Source organism: Coenobita brevimanus, chromosome 77 (genome assembly GCF_032717465.1).
Source record: "Coenobita brevimanus isolate Jiangsu-jjx chromosome 77, ASM3271746v2, whole genome shotgun sequence".
NCBI classification, from domain to species: domain Eukaryota; kingdom Metazoa; phylum Arthropoda; class Malacostraca; order Decapoda; family Coenobitidae; genus Coenobita; species Coenobita brevimanus.
In genome coordinates, this window is record NC_137030.1 from 4,659,281 (window position 1) to 4,683,074 (window position 23,794).

Sequence of the window (23,794 nt, forward strand, 5' to 3'; positions counted from 1 at the left end):
ACCCCAACTGCCAGGCTCACACTGACGTCCCCTTACACATGTCGGCGTGGGAAGGGGAGGGAGTGGGAGGGGGAGGCAGTAGGGAAAACTAACCTAAACATTTTCCATTATTCTTCTTTTTTCCTACTAACACATAACTGTTCCGGCATTATATTAGCATTATTGTAGTTGCATTAGAAGGAGATAATGAAGAGATAAGGAAGAGTAAGAGTGACAGTGCGTAAAAGGAGAGAAATTTAGGAGGCTTGGGGAGTAAACATGGCGTAATCCAACAGGTTCCCTTAAACCACCTGTGGAGCTTTCCCCTTGGCTTCCCCTCCCCCCTCCCTTCTTCCCGCTCTCCCTTGACACACATCCGTACATTCACACAATATTTTAGGCGCCCATATAAATATGAGAGCCCCCGCCGCCGGACCCCCCACCCCGCTACGGAGCCGCAGCCCTACCCCTACCCCAGGAGGACACCAAGGCGGGCCAGGCGAGTGCGACTCTGACCCAGAGCAAGACGGGCGCCGGGGCGCCCCGACCTAGTGTCCCTCTTCCCCTCAACCTGTCCAACCACAACATCGCAGGAATGCGACACTATTTCTCGGCCGGACCAGCCCTCGTCAGGATCGGGGTGGGACTGCTCCAGATACAGTCCCAGGCAGCACCGCGGTAACGGCCACTTTACGTACCGGGGAGGGAACGGCTACTATACGTCCCTCAGCTCCTTTCCCCTGCAGCCCCACGACGACGGCCACTGTATGCGTCGGGGAAGGAACGGCCACTGTACGTTCTTCTGCTGCAGCCACATCTGGAGTCCTCCTCGGTGTGACGTCCACTGTACGCACACCGATAGGCAAAAGCAGGAGGAGTGGAGCCGCAACAACAGCCACTGTACGTCCCTCATCCGCCTCCTACGGGAGTAGCCCCGCAGTAACAGCCACTGTACATACCGGGGAGGGAATGGCCACTGTACGTCCCTCAGCTACTTCTCGTTGGGCTGGCAGACCCACGGTAACGGCCACTGTACATAATGGGGAGGGAACGGCCACTGTACGTCCCTCATCTGCCTCTTCCTCTTTCGGGAGCAGCCCCGCGACGACGGCCACTGTACACGTCGGGGAAGGAACAGCCACTGTACGTCCTTCTGCTGCTACCCCTAGGGGCTGTGGAACTGCGACGACGGCCACTGTACACGTCGGGGAAGGTATGACCACTGTACGCCCTTCGCCCATTGTCCTGTAGGTTCTCCCAGAGGAGAAGGTCCCTTGCGCGGCCCACTCTCCACCCCTCGGCTGCGCGGGTCGCCCTTCTGCCTCTCCCTCCAGGTGTGGTTCCCTGGAGATGCTGCCGTTCCAGGAGTGGTGGCGAGGTCCTGTCACTGAGGCTGTGCGGGACCCTCTTCTGCCTCTCCCTCCAGGTGTGGTTCCCTGGAGGTGCTGCCATTCCAGGAGTGGTGGTGAGGTCCTGTCACTGAGGGCAGGGTTCACGGCCTTCAGTCTGCCCCTGGACGACGCCAGGTCCTGACGGATGCCCCGCGTGCGAGATGCCGCAGTCAACCACTGACGGCGCCCCCACCCAGCAGCGACCACAGTCCTCTTCCTTCCAGGGCCAGCCCCCGGACCCCAGGGCGGGACCGCTCTGGCCTCACTCACCGTCAGCCCTCCGCCAGGAGCAAGAAGTGGCAGGCCCGACTCCTGACGCTGTTTGGCCCCAGTCCCGAGGGCCCCTCACCAGGTCGAGGCCCGAGCAGAAAAGGGCCTCCCTGCACTCCAGATCAGACACACGCCCGGGCCGTGACGCCCCCGAGAGCTGTCCCGTGCCTTCTGCAGGAGAGCCCCCCAGGAGGGCTCCCTCTCACTCCCGGGCGCCACCTCAGTTAAGCCCAGACCTCAGCAGCCCAGTGACGATGCCTCCAGACCCCAGTGTCGTGCTAAAGACTTAACAGTGACAGTGACCGCAGGTGGTATAGAAACAGTGAAACAGAAACACTACCCATAAAGGTCTCTATTCCAGTTTATCCAGAGTGCTGTGTGTATGTCTAAGTGCCCCAGAACCAGAGTAATATAACAGTGTGTGGCCAAGAGACCAACCTACCACGTACAGTCCAAAGAGACCAAGTGTATGAACAGTGTCACCACGGCTATGTGATATTCTCTCGTGTATTAACTCCGGTGTAAACACAGTGCCCATGGGATATGTTATGCTAATATTAATTAACCTGTCACTTTACCCCATCCATATTCAGTGTATCTTTGTATGTATATTGTAAGGAAGTTGAACTAAGACAATAGATGTGTTAAGGTGTCCTGCCGAGTTTTTATGCCCTGTTGCTTTGTAAGTGTTCTGTTTCCGGTCTAGAAAGAGGACCCCGCTCAGTCGCTGGTGTCTTTAGAACGAGAAGTCGGTCTAAAAACATCCAGCATAACACATTTGTTACTTATTCGGTTCTTACTCTCCTATATGCCGGGTTTTAAAAATTAGGCTACTTGGTAATTCAGTTATTTTCGGTTGAGCACTAGAGATGAAATACCTACTTCTTAGCGATTCATTCTGCACCTACACTACTCTCGACACTCAGTCATGGTGGTAGAGAAGAGAGAGTAGATGGACACATGAACAAAGATGGGACTCGTGCATAACATATACCTACTAACATACTAACTTAATTCCTAAATGTATGTTACTAAATCTGTTTGCTGAAGGAATGTAATCTATGTACTTTTACAACAATGAAAATTTCAATCAATACGCTGTCATGAGTAAAGAAAATCTGTGCAATGAAATAAAGTATATGAAATTTGGGATAAGATAATGAATACTTATAATTTAGTCAGCGATAAAAATAAATAGGTTTTCTCTCATTACTTATAATAGAAAATGTACCAAACAATGTAGATACTCGGCATGTGCTTAGGTTCAGGGCCCAGATTCTACAAACCGTCATAGCTAAGTCCGTCGTACATATCTAAACAAAATGGCGCATTTTAGACATAACTCCGTCAGAAACTCGTATGGTCGACCATAAACTCCTATGGACGACCATAATAAGACGCGCGATGGTATGTTCGGGTTCACCCTGTCTTAACGCCGCCTATGACCGTCAGAAGTGTGTCAACATGGCCGCACCACAGCAAGCAGATCCCCAGCCGAGGAATATTTTCCGAAGAAGGGACGTGCTTAACGAGCTCAGTGATGCTGAGCTTATCAAGAGATACCGGCTAGACAGGGACGGTATTTTGTATGTCACCAATCTTGTGAGAGACGCCTTATCGAATGACACCAAGAGGAGAAACCCACTCACCCCGGAGCTTAAGGTCATCATAACACTACGTTATCTTGCTACCGGAAAAATGCAAATGTGCAGAGTTTGGGCTTTACAGTACTTGTAGGGCTAGCCCCAGCAGGTTAGGTTAATTATGGACGTCTAAAAAATATTAAATAATAAATAATTAAATAATAAAATAATAATAATGGGATAGGTAAAGTTTAGACTGGTCGAAAAAATAATACTTTAGGTTAAGGTTAGTGTAAAAAAATATGAAAATATTAAATAAACCAGAAACAAATTATAGAAATATATAACTCAACCTAACCCAGATTAACTGGTTATTGTCCCATTGCTGTCCATAGCAATGAACATTTTCTTTAACTTTCTTTGGACTTAAAATATTTGTAATGTAGGTTAAGTATATTATAATAATGATATGAATAAAAAAATAAAAAAAAATATATATATATAATAAAATTTAACCTAACCAAGTTTAGCCTAGCCAACAAAAAAATACTAATATGAAATTAGATGAAATTAATAAGGTGGGTAAAGTTTACACTAGTCAGACAGTGTTTTTGGTTACACACTTTTCAACGGGAATACGTTTCAGCGCATTTTCTCACAAACGAATTCCTATTTTACTATGTCTAACTTCCCCAAAAGTCGTAATATGAAGTTAAAACAATTTAAATCCAAGAAAATAATGCCAAGAACCTATTTTATTCCATAAATTTAAAGTTGACAAATTGTGAGCGGTGCGTTCTAGCAGCTGACGGTGTTGTTGGATTAGTGAGGTATGGCCGACGACTTCCGACGGCCATAAGACTGACTGTCATAAATTTGCTTAGGTATGACGGTTAGCTAGGGTCGACCATAAGCACTATGCAGAATACAGGCCCAGAACTTCAGTGAACTTCAGTCGTCTGCAAGCACCATGGACAGAGGTAGGTGGAGGTGTGGAGGAATGGCTGTGGAGGAAAGTTGAAAAAGAGAAGAGGAAGAGAAGGTATGGAAGGTGGTAGAGAGAGAGGGGAGGAGGAGGAAAGGAGAAAAGAATGGAGACTGATTTATTTTTATTTTTCCTCACTTTTATCATTCCCCATATATATATTGGTTCTCTCTCTCTCTCTCTCTCAAATACAATCAGGGGTGATGAAAAGCTAGGGACAGAGAGAGGGAGAGAAAATGTTATATAAGGGAAAGATAAAAATAGCAGAGAGAGAGAGATTCATGTCAAAGAATGTGGGATATTCATTAGAGATTATGAATATCCGACGCAGAACGTAGACAATGTAATTTCCAAGACTCCCTGCCTGTCTGTCTTCTACAAGGGCAGAAGTATATTTGATAGAAGGACTTGGTTGTTTACAGTAGAATCTTTATCTACGTTTATTTCTTTGTTGACAGTAAGGGAGCTCTATATTCATTCTATCTATTTATCTATTGCCAGACGACTTAATCCCTTACACGGGGTGGCCACAAACAAATCGCCTCCACGTCACCCTGTCCCCCGCCATTTCACTGCCCTGCTCCCAATTCACATCCCCCTCTCTCATATACCTCTCCACTCCATCCCTCCATCTCATCCTTGGCCTTCCCCTCCCTCTCTCCCCCTCACTCACATACACTCTCCTCGTCAGTCTCTCACTCTCCATCCTCTCCACATGGCCAAACCACCTCATTATGTTAACCACCACAATATGTTAACTACCTCAGTACTACTATAATTGTAATAAACGAGTAGTCAATAGAGGTCTTATCAACACCTCTGTGTATTGAAGGCACATGCAGCTCAAAATCCACGTACAGTTTGTGAGGCACCAGCTTCACACACACTGCATCACTACATAATGCAATGTCCACTTACTAACACTGACTGAGCATATCTCTTGGTTGTTATAGAACGCTCTACATTCATTACAGGATACGTTTAGATACACACACAAATAGTTGGTATTGTTCAATCTACCTTCCATTTCTCTGCAACATTCATTACGTCACTCAATAGTATGCATATTCCGCTTGTGTTTTTACATCATTACCTCATAGCCTACGTCCTCCACAACCTACCCATGGTCACTAATAAATACTGCTCATGCCAGTGCAGGAGAAAACATTGGTGTGCATTAATGAAGGACATGTTTTAAAAAAATAACTAAAAGTAGTGAAGTTGAGAGAGAGAGAGAGAGAGAGAGAGAGAGAGAGAGAGAGACGTATCGTGTTGACCCACTGACTGGCGATGCGATGTCATGCCAGCATCAAGGCTACGCTTCTATACTGTTCTGGTGCTACCTCTCCTGTATGCCTATCTATCTATCTATCGCTCGACGACCTAATCCCGCAAAGGGTGGCCACAGACAAAACGCCTCCACGTCGCTCCGTCACCCACAATTTGACTGCCCTCCCCCCAGCTCTCCTGTATGTAATATATCTCATACATTCCTTTACATTTTATAACATACACTATCTACAAAATTTATAACCACCGACTGTACATAACTATTTACTGACGCTATGTGGCACGACCCAGCACATTCTGTTGTATTTTTTATATAAACAGAAGAGAGAAAGGAAAAAAATAATAATAATAATAATAATAATCCATACACCAGATTACTGTACTCTACATACCTTTACAATAATAAATATTTTAATAATCAGTTATGGCAAAGAATAAATATCACGTGCATTATCACTATGGCGATATTGGCCGTTCTATCCTTGCTATTTTGACCCTTAGTGACTTGAGAGATAGTTGGTACTGTGAGCTTGCTTTAACTTGGCTTCAAGGTTGGATTTTGGTACACACACACACACACACACACACACACACACACACACACACACACACACACACACACACACACACACACAAGCATGCTCACACTTAATATGTTAAAAGGCTGCATCTCTCTCTCTCTCTCTCTCTCTCTCTCTCTCTCTCTCCACACACATAGACACACACTTATCTTCTTTCAGGGCCACGGATAAGAGAGAGAGATAGAGAGAGAGATAGAGGGGGGGGGTATCAATCTTCGAAACAACAGAAGAGGGAAGCATAAAGTTTGGATTTATAACCTTGCCGACTATTAGCTCGTAGGGGAAGAAAGGTACGCTATTTTTTTCCCCACGAGTATACAACGAGCAAAAACAACGTGAAGTAACGGGATGAGTAGGTTGGTGAGAGAAAGCAAGCAAACACACGTAGATAGATAAAGACAGATAGACAGATAGAGAGATGGATGGATGGAGACAGCCAGGTAGGTGACCGTAATGATGGATGGAAGGATGGATAGATATAGACAGATAAATAGAATAATAGGTGGATAGTTAGGTAGACAGATGGATAGAAAGATGGATGAATAGAGGGATGGACGGATGCATAGACAGAGATGACTGGCTGGATGTACTGATAGACAGGTAGACAGAGGAATGGATGGATGGATGGATGGACAGACAGACAGACAGATAGATAGATAGATAGATTCATAGATAAACAGATAAATGGATGGATGGACAAGAAGACTGACGAATGAATGTATGGACAGACAGACAGACAGAGAGTTAGACATAGATAGACAGATAGATAGACTGATACACAAATACACAATTCACAACAAAATCTCACATGAAACTGACCAGAACCAAATGCTTTTAAGACATCATCAGTAAAAATAATTACCTCAATCAACCGCAATTAAGAAAGGAAGCAAGGCACAGCTGTGAATGTAATAAAGGGGTACACATAGGTAAACTGCGTACATGAAGATACATACATACATACATACATATATACATACACATGCAGATACATACATAATTATAACAGCACACACATATATACGTGTAACCATAAACACATAAAAGGCAGACTAATGCATACATACATACACACATTATATACCCAAAGACCCACTTGTTTACACACACACACACACACACAAACACACACATGCTCGCAAATACGAGTAATGAGTTTAAAGTCTCTCTCTCTCTGTCTCTCTCCTCTCTCTCTCTCTCTCTCCTCTCTCTCTCTCTCTCTCTCTCTCAGCTATTTTTGCTCCCTTCCTTTCCTCTCCCCGCCACCCCTCCTTGCCGTTCATCTCCCTGTCTAAATATTTCAGAGAGAGAGAGAGAGAGAGTTATCACAAATATCTCTACAGAACAACCTTGCCTTGTTATCGCGTACTTTACCTTCTCTCTCTCTCTCTCTCTCTCTCTCTCTCTCCTTGTCTCTCTTCCATTCTTCCTTGCTTCCTCTTTCCCTCCCCTCCTTCATTCAGTTCTTCCTTCTCTCCATTCCTCTTCTTCTCTCGCATTCCCCTCCCTCCTTCTCTCCTATTTACCTTTTTCTTCTTTCCTTTCTCCTTCCTTCCTCTCCTCCATCTCCACCCTCCGTCTTTCCCTCTTTTTCTCTCTCCATCTCTCCCTCCCTCCCTTCCTTCCTTCTAGCTCTACTTTTATCTTTCTATTCCTTCATTTTTCTCCATTCAGTTCCTTCCTTCCCTTCCCTTCCCTTCTCCATTTTCCTCCCCCCTCTACTCTCTTTCCCTCCCTCCCTCTTCCTTCTCCCTCTTTCCTCCTTCCCTGTCTCCCCTCCCTTCCACATCCTCCCTCCATTCGTATCTCCCTGTTAAAGATTCAGGGAGGGAGGAAGAAACAGTGCAGGGAGGGAGGGAGGGAAGAAAGGAGCAAAAACAACTTTCTCTGTCTCTCTCTCTCTCTCTCTCTTCTCTCTCTGTCTCTCTCTTTCTCCCTCTCTCTCTCTTCTCTCTCTCTCTCTCTCTCTCAGAAAAGCCAGTAGCTGACTATGGCAAGAATAACTGGGAATAATAATGATGATGATGATGATGATGATGACGATGGTGATTGTGGGGGTGGTAATGATACTGACGATGATGATGATGATATATTACAGACGCTGTTGTTCCTGTGATGGTGGGTGTGGAGATGCTGATGCTGATGATTGATGATGATGACGATGATGATATTGGTGGTGGTGGTGGTGGTGGTGGAATTGATGATGATGATGACAAGGACGATGATGATGAAGATGATACTGTTGGTGGTGGTGGTGGAATTAATAATGATGATGGTATTGATGATGATGATGATGTATTGCAGACGCTGATGTTGTGGTGGTGGGTGGTGGCATCATTGGTTCCTGTGCTGCCCTCAGCCTCCAACAAGCGGGCAAAAACACACTACTCCTAGATCAGGTTAGTTACACACACACACAACACAACCTCATTAAATTCGCCTATCTTCAATACTCCCCCCTCCCTCCCTGCTGCCGTTGATTCTTGCAATAACTGAGCATCACTAAATACGGTTTGCAACGCGTATCCCCTGCCTGTGCAAAATATTCATGGAAAATTTCAGTTCTGCATCTAATTTTCAGCGACATATATTAAAAGGAATGAATGGCGTTTTTCATTCCTGTATAGCTTGTTTCATTCCTGTATTTCTTGTTTCATTCCTGTATAAGTTTCATTCCTGTATTTCTTCTTGTTTCATTCCTGTGTATGTCTTGTTTCATTCGTGTATCTATATGTTGTGTTTTATTCCTGTATTTCTTCTTGTGTTTCATTCCTGTGTATGTCTTGTTTCATTCTTGTATCTGTGTTGTTTCACACCTGTATTTCTTGTTTCATTCCTGTTTATGTCTTGTTTCACTCTTCTGTGTTGTTTCACTCCTGTATTTCTTGTTTCATTCCTGTATCTGTATGTTGTTTCCTGCATTTCTTGTGTTTCATTCCTGTATTTCTTGCTGTTTCATTCCTGTATTTCTTGTGTTTCATTCCTGTACTTCTTGTTTCATTCCTGTATCTTTATATGCTGTGTTTCATTCTCGTATCATTTTCTAACACATTTTATCCTTGTTTCAGTACCAATTACCACACTCACTGGGAAGCAGCGGTGGTCAGGCCCGGATAATTCACTTGTCGAACGAGAGACCGGCCTTGCTGACTCCTATATTGGTGGACGCAAGAAAGAGGTGGCTGGAGATTGGCAAAAGAGTGAATGAGGAGCTTTTAAAGTGAGTGTGTGGAGTTTGGAGAAGTGTACCCTTAAACTTCTCTCTCTCTCTCTCAGCACTAACAAGAAATGGCTGGAGGTTGGAAGAGGAGTGAATGAGGAGCTTTAGAAGTGTGTGTGGAATTTGGAGAAGTTTGCTCTTAAACTGTTTTCTTTTTCTCGTTCTTTTCGTCCTCTCTGTCTATCTTCCTGTCTATCTGTCTCTCAGCACTAACAAGAAATGGCTGGAGGTTGGCAGAGGAGTGAATGAAGAGCTACTGAAGTGAGTGTGCACATTTTAGCGGAGTATATCCTCAAACTGTTTTCTTTTTCCACATTTTTTGTCTCTTGTTCTTCACCACCATCATCATCATTTTCATCTTCATCAAAATCGCTCTTCATCATCATCATTACTCTCTCTCTTTCTCTCTCTCGTAACGAAAAATTTTGGATTGTGCATTTCACACGTATCACATCAATCTACTAATTCTCTCTCTCTCTCTCTCTCTCTCTCTCTCTCTCTCTCTCAGGCCCATGGTGTCGGTGGTGGTGGGGAGAGTGAGAGAAAATGTGGAAGCGATAACGGAGTCTATGGAGAAAGCAGGACTACACCCTATTTGGATCGACGTGGGAGAGGCGAATAAGAAATACAAGTAGGTGTAGTAGTAGTAGTTATAATAGTAGTAGTAGCAGTGGTAGTGGTAGTAGTAGTAGTAGCAGTAGCAGTAGTAGTACTAGTGATGGTGGTGGTGGTAGTAATAAAATATTATAGTAGTAGTAGTGGTGGTGGTGGTGGTGGTGGTGGTGGTGGTGGTGGTGGTAGTAGTAGTAGTAGTTGTAGAAGTGGTGGTGGTGGTGGTAGTAGTATGATTATTATTATTATTATTATTATTATTATATTATTATTATTACTATTATCATTACTTGCCTAAAGGCCGCCTTCGGCGGCATCCGCTCGATGTCAAAAGGCAAGAAATGAGTCATAACTAGGGGACCGGTGGCCCGAATGGACTGGAAATTATTTTATTGTTCAAGTTAAAGAATTTTAACGGTACTTTTGCTCTAACAAAAATTGCATTACGTTGCGCCGTTTTTGCTGTGCTACGGTAACAAACAAACAAACAAACAGAAATCGGATCATTATAATACAGATTATTATTATTTTTATCATCTTCATCCTCTAACCACTCCCCCTCCATAGCACACGGTTCAGCACTGACTACATGGTATTCGAGGACAGAATGGCTGGGGTGCTGTGTGCTGATCGCTGCCTGGCTGCTGTTATGGTGAGTGCCCAGCACCAATCCAGGGCAGTCCATATACACCACTGCACAGCCACTTCACCGGGGATTTCTCGTGTGTTGTGGGCACGGCTTAGTATTATCGGTCCTTTTTTTTTTTTTTTTTTTTAATGAAAGAAGGAACCAAAGACCAGGAGCCCGCATTCCCTTCAAGAAAAAAACAAAATCAAGAAAACAGAGCCAAAGTCAAGATCCGTTCATTTCGAGATGCCTGGACACACCGCGTTTGACAGACTACCCTGCATGTTAATTTCCCACTCCCCCTGCCACAACTACGCCCACACCAGCAGACTGAGCCGTCCCCGCAACACACAAGATACTGCCAGGTGAGCTTCTAGGGCAGTGCTATATACAGACTACTCTATTCATCTTCCTTCTCCCTTATAAAAACCGATCAGATGAAAAAAATAAAAATGGCGTTAACTTTAATACAGTAAAAACGTGACTATGATAGATCTATTCAGACGGCCTTGCCTTTCTAGTAACTGTTAGGAGAGTGTGGTGGAGGTGATGAGGTGGATGGGAGGTGGATGTGGTGGAGGTGTTGGGGTGGATGGAAGGTGGATCTAGTGGATGTGGGTGTGGGTGTTAAATATATCCTAAAATAACCGAGGCTCATCCATATTTACCTCTTGTCGTCTTTTCCAGAAACTGTTCCGGGGGTGTTGGTGGTGTGGTGCAGGGTGGATGAAGGTGGATATGGGAGATGGAGGGTGGATGTGCTGAAGGGTGGATGGAAGGTGGATGCGGTGGTGGGTGTGTGTATGTGTGTGAGAGGTACCTACGCTCTTCCTGCCTCACACACTTATCTTCCTTCATCCTTTCCAGAAACTGTTCCGGGAGTGTGTGGTGGTCGTGTTGAGGGTGGATGGAAGGTGGAGGTGGGAGGTGGCCGGTGGATGTGATGAAGGGTGGATGGAAGGTGGATGTGTGTCTGTATGAGAGGTACCCACACTCTTCCTGCCCCACACATTTATCTTTCTTCATCCTTTCCAGAAACTGTTCCGGGATTGTGGTGGTCTTGTTGAGGGTGGGTGGAAAGTGGATGTGGATGGAGGTGGTGGGTGTATGAGTGTGATGGTTAGATATATCCCCCACACTCTTCCTGCCACACACATTCATCTCTTCTCTTCCGTTCCAGAAACTGTTCCGGGAGTGTGGTGGTGGTGTTGAGGGTGGGTGGAAGGTGGATGCGGTGGAGGCGGGTGATGGGTGGGTGAGTGTGAGGGGTCCCCGGGGCACAGTGACGGCCCAACACCTCCTGCTGTGTCCTGGGCCATGGGCATCACAACTACTACAACCACTTGGCATACACCTGCCACTACAGTAAGTTCCCTAGCACCTTCTCCTTAGCGAATTATTTAATTGGACATACACCTACCACTACAGTAAGTTCCCTAGCACCTCTTCCTTAGCGAATTATTTCATTGGACATACACCTACGACTACTACAAGTTCCGGCATACACCTACGACTACAGGAAGTTCCCTAGCACCTTCTCCTTAGCGAATTATTTCATTAGACATACACCTACCACTACAGCAAGTTCCCTAGCACCTTCTCCTTAGCGAATTATTTAATTGGACATACACCTACCACCACAGTAAGTTCCCTAGCACCTTCTCCTTAGCGAATTATTTCATTGGACATACACCTACCACTACAGCAAGTTCCCTAGCACCTTCTCCTTAGCGAATTATTTCATTAGACATACACCTACCACTACAGCAAGTTCCCTAGCACCTTCTCCTTAGCGAATTATTTCATTAGACATATACCTACCACTACAGTAAGTTCCCTAGCACCTTCTCCTTAGCGAATTATTTCATTAGACATACACCTACCACTTCATCAAGTTCCCTATCACCTTCTCCTTAGCGAATTATTTAATTGGACATACACTTACCACCACAGTAAGTTCCCTAGCACTTCTTCCTTAGCGAATTATTTCATTGGACATACACCTACCACTACTACAAGTTCCGGCATACACCTACGACTACAGTAAGTTCCCTAGCACCTCTTCCTTAGCGAATTATTTCATTGGACATACACCTACCACCACAGTAAGTTCCCTAGCACCTCTTCCTTAGCGAATTATTTCATTGGACATAAACCTACCACTACAGTAAGTTCCCTAGCACCTCTTCCTTAGCGAATTATTTCATTGGACATACAGCTACCACTACAGTAAGTTCCCTAGCATCTCTTCCTTAGCGAATTATTTCATTTGACATACACCTACCACCAGTCTCTCTCTCTCTCTCTCTCTCTCTCTCTCTCTCTCTCTCTCACACACACACACACACACACACACACACACACACACACACACTGGGATTACAATTAAGTTTCTACCCAACCTCACCACGGGCCGGCCTAGAAATGCCTTTGTCACTGAATTACTGATGATACTGATTTAACTTTTCATACCTTGAGTTACCACAGGGAATTAATCATAAGTGCAATTATGTATCCCAGTCCAGGGGTTTGCACGAAAGAAATGCAATCAGGCTGCCTTTTCTCCATCCAACAGACCCATCAAAAGCAGGGGATTTTTCTACACCAACACTGGCCTGCCTCAGATGTGCCTGGTGGACTATACTGATGAGACAGATGCTGTTTACTTCCTGCCAGCTATGGACTCTCAACACTCCATCAAGGTGTGTGTGTGTGTGTGTGTGTGTGTGTGTGTGAGAGAGAGAGAGAGAGAGAGAGAGAGAGAAAAGGAGAGGGAGAAGAAAAAGAGAGAACTACCAAGCCTCCTCAGTCTCTCCCCTTCATGTATATTTTTCGAGATTGGACATGGAGGGATCGCAGCCAGAGAGAGAGAGAGAGAGAGAGAGAGAGAGAGAACTACCAAGCCTCCTCAGCCTCTCCCCTTCATTTATATTTTTTTCAGACTGGACACGGAGGGATAGCGGCCAGCCCGGGAGAAGACCCAGATATGACGACTGTGGGTGTTGGGGTGGAGGAGTATGTGAGGAAGTATTTACCGCTGGGGAGGAAGATTAGGGAGGAAGACTGCTGGTACACGGTGAGGAGGAGGAGGAGGAATATTGGAGATGATGAGATGGAAGAGGAAGGTGATGGGAGGAAAAAAGGAAGATGATGATGATGATGATAATGAATAATAATAATAATGTTGATGATGATGATGGTAATAAAGATGATGATGATGATGGTAATAAAGACGATGATGATGGTAATAAAGATGATGATGATGATGGTAATAAAGACGATGATGATGGTAATAAAGATGATGATGATGATGGTAATAAAGATGATGATGATGATGGTAATAAAGATGATGATGATGGTAATAAAGATGATGATGATGATGGTAATAAAGATGATGATGATGGTAATAAAGATGATGATGATGATGGTAATAAAAATGATGATGATGATATGATAATGATGATGATGATGATTCCTGTATTATCACCGAGATTCACAAATAATTAAGCATAAATTTTATCTCGTAACCATTAACATTTTTTTTCAATTATTTCCCTATTTACCATTTATTTTATTTATTTACGGTACTTATCGTTTATTTTTATTTTCTTATTTCCCTTGTTTTTCATTTTTATTTCCTTATTTCCATTTATTATTATTTCCTTATTTTTATTTATTTACTTATTTCCTTATTTATCGGTTTTATTTATTTATTTATTTTTTTGCAGGATACCCCGGACAAGCAAGCCATTTTGGACCGTCACCCACAACACCCAAATATCATCTATGGTGTGGGATTCTCTGGTAGGTGGTGGTTGTGGTAGTTGTGGTGGTTGTGGTGGTAGGTGTGGTGGTGGTGGTAGATGTGGTGGTTGTGGTGGCAGTTGTGGTGGTGGTGGCTGTGATGGTGGTGGTGGTAGTGGTGGTGTGTGATGGGGGTGATGGTTGTAGTGGTGGTGGTGATGGTAAATGCGGCTGTAGTGATAGTGGTACTCGTAGTAGTAGCAGTAGTAGTAGCAGGAGCAGGAGTAGTAGCAGCAGCAGTAGTACTAGTAGTAGCAGTAGTAGTAACAGTAGTAATGGTGAGTTAACAACGTAGTAGTGGTGTAAAATGTGACTATTATAATATTGTAAGGAAGCGTACACACACATCTCAATTTCTAACGCACAAACAACACAATAACGACCAATCTGCAAGCACCCTCGTAACACCAACGTCCACATCACGTAAGCAAGTTTACACTCAGCTCTCACCTGCCTCACACACACTACCTATCTATCTATCTATCTATCTATAGCCCGACGCCCTAATCCCGGAGAGGATGGACGCAGACAAAACGCCTCCAAGTCGCTCTGTCACCCACCATTTGACTGCCCTCCCCCTGACTCACTCCCCCCTCCCCCATATACACACATTGGATTACATCTGTCAAGAATTTCGAAGATGCATTAAGATGATTTTTGCACACAGCTGTCTAATCACTACTTCTTACCTGCATCTCAAGGTGACAGGTGTGTTGACTGCTCATTAGAGGACAGGTGTGGACAGTACCTTAGATAGAGAGGTAGATTAAGAGACAATATTTGATAGATATTAATGTATAAATGGATAGCAAATAGATAAAGACATACACAGGATAGATAGATATAAGAAGATAGATACATAAACAAACCGATAGATAAATATACATAAAGAGATACATATAAATAGATAACCCGATAGATATATTACATGGATAGATAGATATAGATACTGATAACCCGATAGATAGGGATACAAAAATAGATAGATACATACATAGATATCTCGATAGATAGATAAACATAAACAGATAGACGCATAGATATAGATAACTCGATAGATAGATACGAGTCAGACTATAAGATACACATAAATATATAAAAATCGAAATATATACATACTGACAGACCCACACACACACACACACACACACACACACACACACACACACACAAAATCTCTCTCTCTCTCTCATACACACAAACACACACACACACACACACACACACACACACACACACACACACACACTCTCTCTCTCTCTCTCTCTCTCTCTCTCTCTCTTACACACACACACACACACACACACACACACACAATCTCTCTCTTCCTCCCTCTCTTACACACACACACACACACACACACACACACACGAAGCCTCACTATAAAATGCCTAACGCTCCTTCCTCTAACCCTTTCAGGCCGAGGATTCAAGATGGCGCCCACAATAGGTCACATCCTGGCCTGTATGGTGACGGGGAGGGAGCATGGATTTGAGGTGGAGGGGTTGGGGGCGGAGAGGTTTGCAGAGGGGTTGAAGAGCAGGTTTTGAGAGAGAGAGAGAGAGAGAGAGAGAGAGAGAGAGAGAGAGAGATGGGGGAATGAAAATTAGGTCAGTGGCACGATAAACATAAATGAGAGAGAGAGAGAGAGAGAGAGAGAGAGCACTTTTGTCCCGTACGCCCGTCGGGTAAGGAAGCTCCCTAACACCTCTTCCTTACTGATTTATTTTTGGATATGGCTGGTTAATATCCTTTTGAAAGAGCACATGATTTATGCAGAGTATGGCGATATTGGGACGGCGACATGGAGGCGATTTGTTTGTGGCCACCCCTTACGGGACTGAGGCGTCTGGCAATAGGCAGATAGATAGATGGCGATATTGGAAGGATTTACGTAACACAAGGCAGTAAAGTGCAATATACAAAATAAATCGCTTAGGAAAAGGTGTCAGGGGGCTTCCTTAATTAACTGAAGACAATACCAGCCTTTGGGCCAAGTTAGAGTGACCAGACTATAGGTGCAGTGGAAATGAGACAACTTTTGCATCTCACTGTAGCTGATATAACATTTTTTTCCACTCCAAAATTACATCATTCGTTTTTATTTTTCATTTTTTAAGTAAATTTTGTCTTTTTTAATATTAATTCTAAAAAAAATTCAGTTCTCAGTTTTTTTTTTAGTTGGTTTTTGTCATTTTCTTATCATTTCGTCTCAAAATTCATTCTTTGGTACAACTTATCAATGTTTATTTTTACAGATTTATTATTTATTTTTTATTCATGTGGAAAAGTACATTGGGATTATTTTTTATTATTATTACTCGACCTTAGGATTATTTTTTATTATTATTATTACTAACATTAGAAGTATTTATTATTATTATTATTACTGACATTAGGATTATTTTTTATTATTATTATTACTGACAGTAGAATTATTTTTTATTATTATTATTATTACTGACATTAGAATTATTTATTATTATTATTATTACTGACAGTAGAATTATTTTTTATTATAATTACTGACATTAGAATTATTATTTATTATTATTATTACTGACATTAGGATTATATTTTATTATTATAACTGACATTAGAATTATTTATTATTATTATTATTACTGACATTAGGATTATTTTTTATTATTATTATTACTGACATTAGAATTATTTTTATTATTATTATTACTGACAGAATTATTTATTATTATTATTATTATTACTGACATTAGGATTATTTTTTATTATTATTATTACTGACATTAGAATTATTTTTATTATTATTATTACTGACAGAATTATTTATTATTATTATTATTACTGACATTAGGATTATTTTTTATTATCATTACTGACATTAGAATTATTTATTATTATTATTATTATTACTGACATTAGAATTATTTATTATTATTATTATTACTGACATTAGAATTATTTTTGATTATTATTATTACTGACATCAGAATTATTTTTGATTATTATTATTACTGACATTAGAATTATTTATTATTATTATTATTACTGACAGTAGAATTATTTTTTATTATAATTACTGACATTAGAATTATTTATTATTATTATTATTATTACTGACATTAGGATTATTTTTTATTATTATTATTACTGACATTAGGATTATTTATTATTATTATTATTATTACTGACATTAGGATTATTTATTATTATTATTATTATTACTGACATTAGGATTATTTTTTATTATTATTATTACTGACATTAGGATTATTTATTATTATTATTATTACTGACATTAGGATTATTTATTATTATTATTACTGATATTTAGTGAAAAAAAAGACAGTCATATATTCACAGATTATTCCGGATTTCTGTTAGACTTATAAATATGTATCTTTTACCATCTATCTATCTATTTTCTGTATATCTATCTATCTATCTATCTGGAATTTATGTGGAATTTAAATAATGTATCTTCTACTAATTATCTATCTGGTATTAAAATGGTGTATCTTTCACTATATATCTATCAATCTAAATGGTAATGAAATAGTGCATCTTTTACTATCTATCTACCTACCTTGTATTAAAAAATGTGTAACTTTTATTATCTCTATCTATTCATCTATCTATTTCTTTATCTACTTATTTATTAATGTTTATTCATTTCTCTATTTTATTTATCTATTTATCTGCATTTATTAATCTGCTAATTTCTTTATCTTTTTATTTATCTTTTTATTTATTTATTTATTTGGGGGAGAATATATATTAGTGAAGGAAGGAAAAACTAGCATTGAAGAGAAATAATAATTAGAGAAAATGAAAGATGTGAAGAGAGGAAAAGAAAGAGAGAAAGAATGAAGGAAAGAAAAGAAGAGGAGAAAAGAAAAGAGAAAGGAAAGAAACAAGAAAAAAGAAAGCAAAAGAAAAGAAAAAGAAAATGAATGAAAAAGAATAAAAAAGAAAGAATTAAGAAAAAATGCAAAAGAAAGAAAAAATGAAAATATAAAAATACAAGAGCAGAAGAGAAAGAAAAGAAAGTAAAAAGAAAGAAGAAAAAGAAAATTAATAACATTGGAGAGAGAGAGAGAGAGAGAGAGAGAGAGTATATTTTTAAAACACCTTAATTTAGCTATAAATTTCTTACCGGTTTTTCATTAATACTTTGACGTACTTTGCAATACATCAATATACCTGGCAATAAATTCGTCAAAGCAGAAATACCTTGAATGTTCCTAAATAGTTTCATCTACTCTGATATACCATGAAATTTTTGGTAATACTTCAGTGTGACCGGAACCACCTTACAAGTTTTTCTTCGACACTTCCATCTACTTTGATACAAACATCTCTCTGTCTTCATCCTTCCTCCCTCTCCCTCCATCTCGTTTCCCTCTCCTTTCCCCCCCCTCTCTCCCTCCTTCCCTCCCTCCCACTTCGAGCTTTCCTCCTTCTCTCCCTTTCCCACTCTACATCTTCCTCCTCCCTCCTTTCTTCCTCTGCTCTTGGTCCTGTCCATCTCTCTCCTTTCTCCTCCTCCCTCCCCTTTCTCTCCGTCCCTCTCTCCCCTCCTATCTCTCCTCGCCTCTCCCTCTCTTCCTCAGATAAAGAGGGAAATCAGATAAAGAGGGAAAACTGGGATATCATAGGTGAGTAGTGTGTGGTAAGTAGTGATGGAAAGGTAGTGCTGGACAGTGAGAATATTAAAGACGCCTGGAGACAGCATTATAATAGGTTGCTGAATGATCGGTTCGACAGGGACAGAGAAAGTGCGGAGTCAGCGGATCCAGTGTTTCGCCCTTGTCCTTTGAATAATGCTGCTACTGTGAACAGGGCAATAGGCAGGATGCAGGTGGGCAAGGTGGCAGGTGTGTCTGGGTTGACTGCTGAAATGCTAAAGGCCTCAGGAGATAGGAGTGGGTTTAGTTACTGATTTGACAAACACGATTATATATGAGCGAGTTGTCTCAGAAGAAGGGTGTGACTGTTAATGTGTTCAAGGAAAGGATGATGCCCTGGAAAGAGGAAATTATACAGGCTTAAAACTTTTGGATCAGATAATGAAGGTAAAAGAGAGTCATAGAAGGTATGATAAGGGCAGTTTAGGTTTATGGCAGGCAAAGGGACCATTGATGCTATATTCATTGTCCGACAGCTTCAGGAAAAATATATACTGTAAGAAAGAAAAGGGAACCGTAGTTTGTTTTTGTTGATTTGGAGAAAGCCTTTGACAGAGTCCGTTGAGAGGTGGTGAAGAGGACAATAAGAAAGCTTGGGATCGAGGAGTGGCTGGCTAGGTTGTTAAGGCTTGAAGCTCTCTCACATGACTTCAGAAATGGACTCCCATGGATGATGTTGCATGTTGTTGACTTGGTGCTGGCTGCAGAGCATGAAAGGGAGGCGGAGGAAAGAAGTAGGAAAGGATGAGACGGAATGTGGCACAAGGGTTTGAGAGTATATGCGGATAAAACAAAAGTGATATCTAGGGCTGGTGGAGGTATCATCAAAGCAAAGGGAGAGTGGCCATGTGCGGCTTGTCACATGTGTGGAAAGTAACTCCATCCTGTGCAGTGTTTGTGATAAGTGAGTGCATAAGAGGCGTGATGGTATTAGGGGTAGACTGCGAGGTAATGCTGATTTCATGTGTGCGGTGTGTCGGGAAGAGCATGTGGAGATTGTCAGGCGTGAAAGGATTAATCTTGCTGGTGAGTCTCTCGAGTGTGTAGAGGAGTTGTTATTAGGGGGAAATGTGTGCTGGAGGTGGGGCTGGAGACAGCTCTGTGGCTAGGGTAAAGAATGGTTGATGAAAGTTCAGGGAGCTGTTGCCACTCCTGGCATTGAGAGAGCTCTCCCTCCGTGCTAAGGGATCCTTGTATGCGGCATGTGTTAGGAGTGGAATGCTGTATGGTAGTGAGACCAGGGCAGTAAAGGAAGAGAATATTCACAGGCTCAAAAGTACAGAAACGACAATAATTAGATGGATGTGTACTGCGTTCCTGAATGCGAAACCAGGGGGTGCTAGGTTTACGATTGAGGAAGGAGTTGAGAGGAAGGATGGGCCTTGAATGTATTAATGTGATGAGGAGAGGTAGACTGAGATGGTTCGGGCATGACATCTGGTGAGGTGTGTGAACGCTGGGGGTAGGGTTGCGACGGGCAGACTGAAAAAGAGCGGGGATGAGGTTATAGAGTGTTACCTCAGGGATAAGGGACTGAGTAGGGAGGCTGCGAGATCTAGCAGCGTGGAGAAAAGCTGCCACTGGGTGAACAAGGCCGACGCATGCCAGCGCTTTGGAGCCTTCATAAACGATACGAACGAAGGTACAATACGAAAACTTTCATTATTTAAGACAATAATTCTTCTTTCATATGTCCACCTACTTTGATGATCACTAACATTTTGGGAAATACTTTAGAGTGTGTCAAAAATATAGGTAATACTTTAGGGTGAGTCAAAAATATTGGTAATACTTTAGGGTGTCAAAAATATTGGTAATACTTTAGAATGTGTCAAAAATATCTTAGCAATTCCTCGTTAACCTCCTTCGAGAAAGCTTGCCACCTCTTGCCAGCGTCTAACATAAGAAGAGTCAGATCCTGTGACCCCGGGGAGCTAAGGTCATATATCCTGCCCTGATCTCCTATGCTTCCTTTGTTGTGAGGTCATGTAAACTGAAAAATAATAATAATGATAAAGATGATAATAATGATAACAATGATGATGATGATGATGGTGGTAATGATAATGATCGTGATGATGATGGTGATAATGATGATGATGATAATGATCGTGATGATGGTAATGATGATGATGATGATAATGATCGTGATGATGATGATGATGACGATGATGGTAGTGGTAATGATGATGACATCGATCGCGATGACGATGGTGGTAATGATGATGATGATGATGATGATGATGATGATGATGATGGTGGTGGTGGTGGTGGTGATGATTGTGGTGGTAATGATGATGATGATCATGATGATGATGACGGTGGTAATAATGATAATGGAGGTGGTAATGATGATGGTGGTGGTGGTAGTGATGATGATGATGATGGCGGCAGTAATGATGATGATAATGATGGCGGCAGTAATGATGATGATAATGATCGTGATGATGATGATGATGATGAATGTCTGTTGGTTGATGACGTCACGGGCATCCTTTTCTCACTCCCGTTGGGTGAGGAAGCTCCCTAACACCTCTTTCTTAGCGATTTACTTTTAGATATACTGTAGGTGGTTAACATCATTTTGTACGTTACTTATGTCGAGTATGGCGATGTTGGAAAGATTTATATAACAGAGAATAGAGCAGTCAGGTGTTATAAGGAAAATGAATCGCTTAGGAAAAGGTGTGAAGTCCCCTTTGTCTATAATAATGAGATGCGGCTCCATAACCCTGACGCTGGCGAGGCATATACTGTATATATATATGTTATTTATCCACCATCACGTACAGTAAAAAACAATAAAAATAATCTATCTATCTATTGCCAGACGCCTCAATCCCGTTTGGGGTGGCCACAAACAAATCGCCTCATAATAAATAAATAAAATAAAATAAATACAAATAAGTAAATAATGAATAAATAAACAAATAAAAATAAATAAATACATGAATGAAACAAAATACATCTATAAAAAGTAAATAAAAAATTAATAAAAAACTCACCGACTCTACTCCTTTTACTCCAACTTGGCCTAAAAATTGCCATCCCTCCATCTTGAATGCTGACCTATAACAAGAGATTAACACTGTAGTGTGGTGCTAGTCACGAAAAAGTGCCGTGGAAAGGATGGAGAGCCAAAACACTAATCTTATTCTGCCTTTGAGCTGCACGGAATAAGTCGCAAATGGAGGAAAATCAAGGCCAAGTTAAGGTGAAAGGAGTAACTATCAGGGTGTAGTAAGTCCCTGGTTATACCATACAGTATATTTCAGTAATTATCATAACTGTCTATCTATCTATTGCCAGACGCCTCAATCCCGTTTGGGGTGCCCACAAACAAATCACCTCCAAGTCGCCGTCCCTCGCCATTTCACTGCCCTGCTCCCAACTCACACACCCCTCTCTCATATACCTCTCCATCTCATCCTCGGCCTCCCCCTCCCTCTTCCCCTCTCCACCTCACTCACACTCTCTTCGTCAGTCTTTCACCCTCCATCCTCTCCACATGGCCAAACCACCCCAGCGTGTTCCTCCTAACGCTTCCTATCACATCCACAACCACACCACAACGCTCCTTTATATTCTCATTCGTCAGCCTGTCTCTCCATGTGACTCTACAGGTTCCTCCCAAATAACTCATTTCCACTGCTCTCACTCTTGACTTGTGTCCTTCCAACAACGTCCAAGCTTCACTTCCATACGTTAGAGTTGGTATCACAATACTGTCATGTAGTATCTTTTTCACTTCCATGCTCACTTCCCTGCTTCTCATCACTGCCTTCAAAGAACCAGCAACCCCCTCCCCCCCCCCGCTGCACCCTCCCAAGCACCTCACCCTCCAAACCCCCATCCCCACCCAAGCACTCAAACGCACTCACACCTTCCAACTCCTCACCATCCAACCTCGCTGCACATTCACCGACCTCACCTCTCCCAAAGACCACCACCCCACTCCTCCCTACATTCACCCCCCAGATTCCGCTTCTCACACACTCTCCCAAACCCATCCACCAAGCCTCGCAGCTCCCCCCCGCCCCCACCCAACAGCACAGCATCATCTGCAAACAACAGCACAGGGAGCTTCCAAACACCACCCTCCCTCACCAGGGCCACTCCAACATCCACCACCCCACCCTGCACCTCCTCCATTACCCCATCCATGCACAGACCGAACAACCACGGAATCACGACACATCCCTGCTTCAATCCAACCTTCAAAGAGAAAATTATCATAACAAAGTATATAATTCCTACATTATATTATACGGTATATTTCAGTAAATCATAAGAAGTACAATATATCACGCAGTATAGGAATAACTGATAATAACTTCACAACGTATAATTCTAAGGTTATTACTAAAGCTATAGTAAATACTTATAATTCTACACTCTTTATTCAGCATATTACAGGCTTGAATAAATACCATTTTAACTTAACATAAATGAGTTAGTACACAAATTATACATAAATGAGAAATTATTATACTATACTGCCTGTAGCAGAAACAGTAGTAGTAGTAGTAGTAGTAGTAGTTGTAGTTGTGGTGGTGGTGGTGGTTGTAGTAGTAGTTCTTGTTGTTATACCCAGGTTCATCCAAACGTGAACCCGGTGGACTGCAGGCTGAAGCTCCCCCCCCCTCCCTGCAGTCCACCATCCTCCTTTCAATGGATAGAAAGGGAACTGAGGGACGTTTGTATAACCAAGCAGTGGAGCCACCCAGTTATGTCGGTGCCACCACGTGAAGGTGTCCCTCACCAGCACCATTAGATATGAGTAT

The 23,794-nt window shown here is 42.0% G+C and overlaps 1 protein-coding gene across 1 annotated transcript; it reads left to right on the forward strand.

The window, feature by feature from the left end:
* The first annotated feature begins 1,531 nt into the window (after nt 1-1,531).
* LOC145408427 (peroxisomal sarcosine oxidase-like) lies at nt 1,532-15,893 on the forward strand. Its single transcript, XM_080279156.1, has 11 exons — nt 1,532-1,641; nt 1,818-1,948; nt 8,384-8,478; nt 9,148-9,299; nt 9,835-9,930; nt 10,479-10,563; nt 11,720-11,904; nt 13,115-13,241; nt 13,481-13,615; nt 14,268-14,343; nt 15,763-15,893. Exons 1-11 carry the CDS (start codon nt 1,532-1,534, stop codon nt 15,891-15,893), a joined length of 1,323 nt encoding a protein of 440 aa, XP_080135282.1.
* The last annotated feature ends 7,901 nt before the right edge of the window (nt 15,894-23,794 follow it).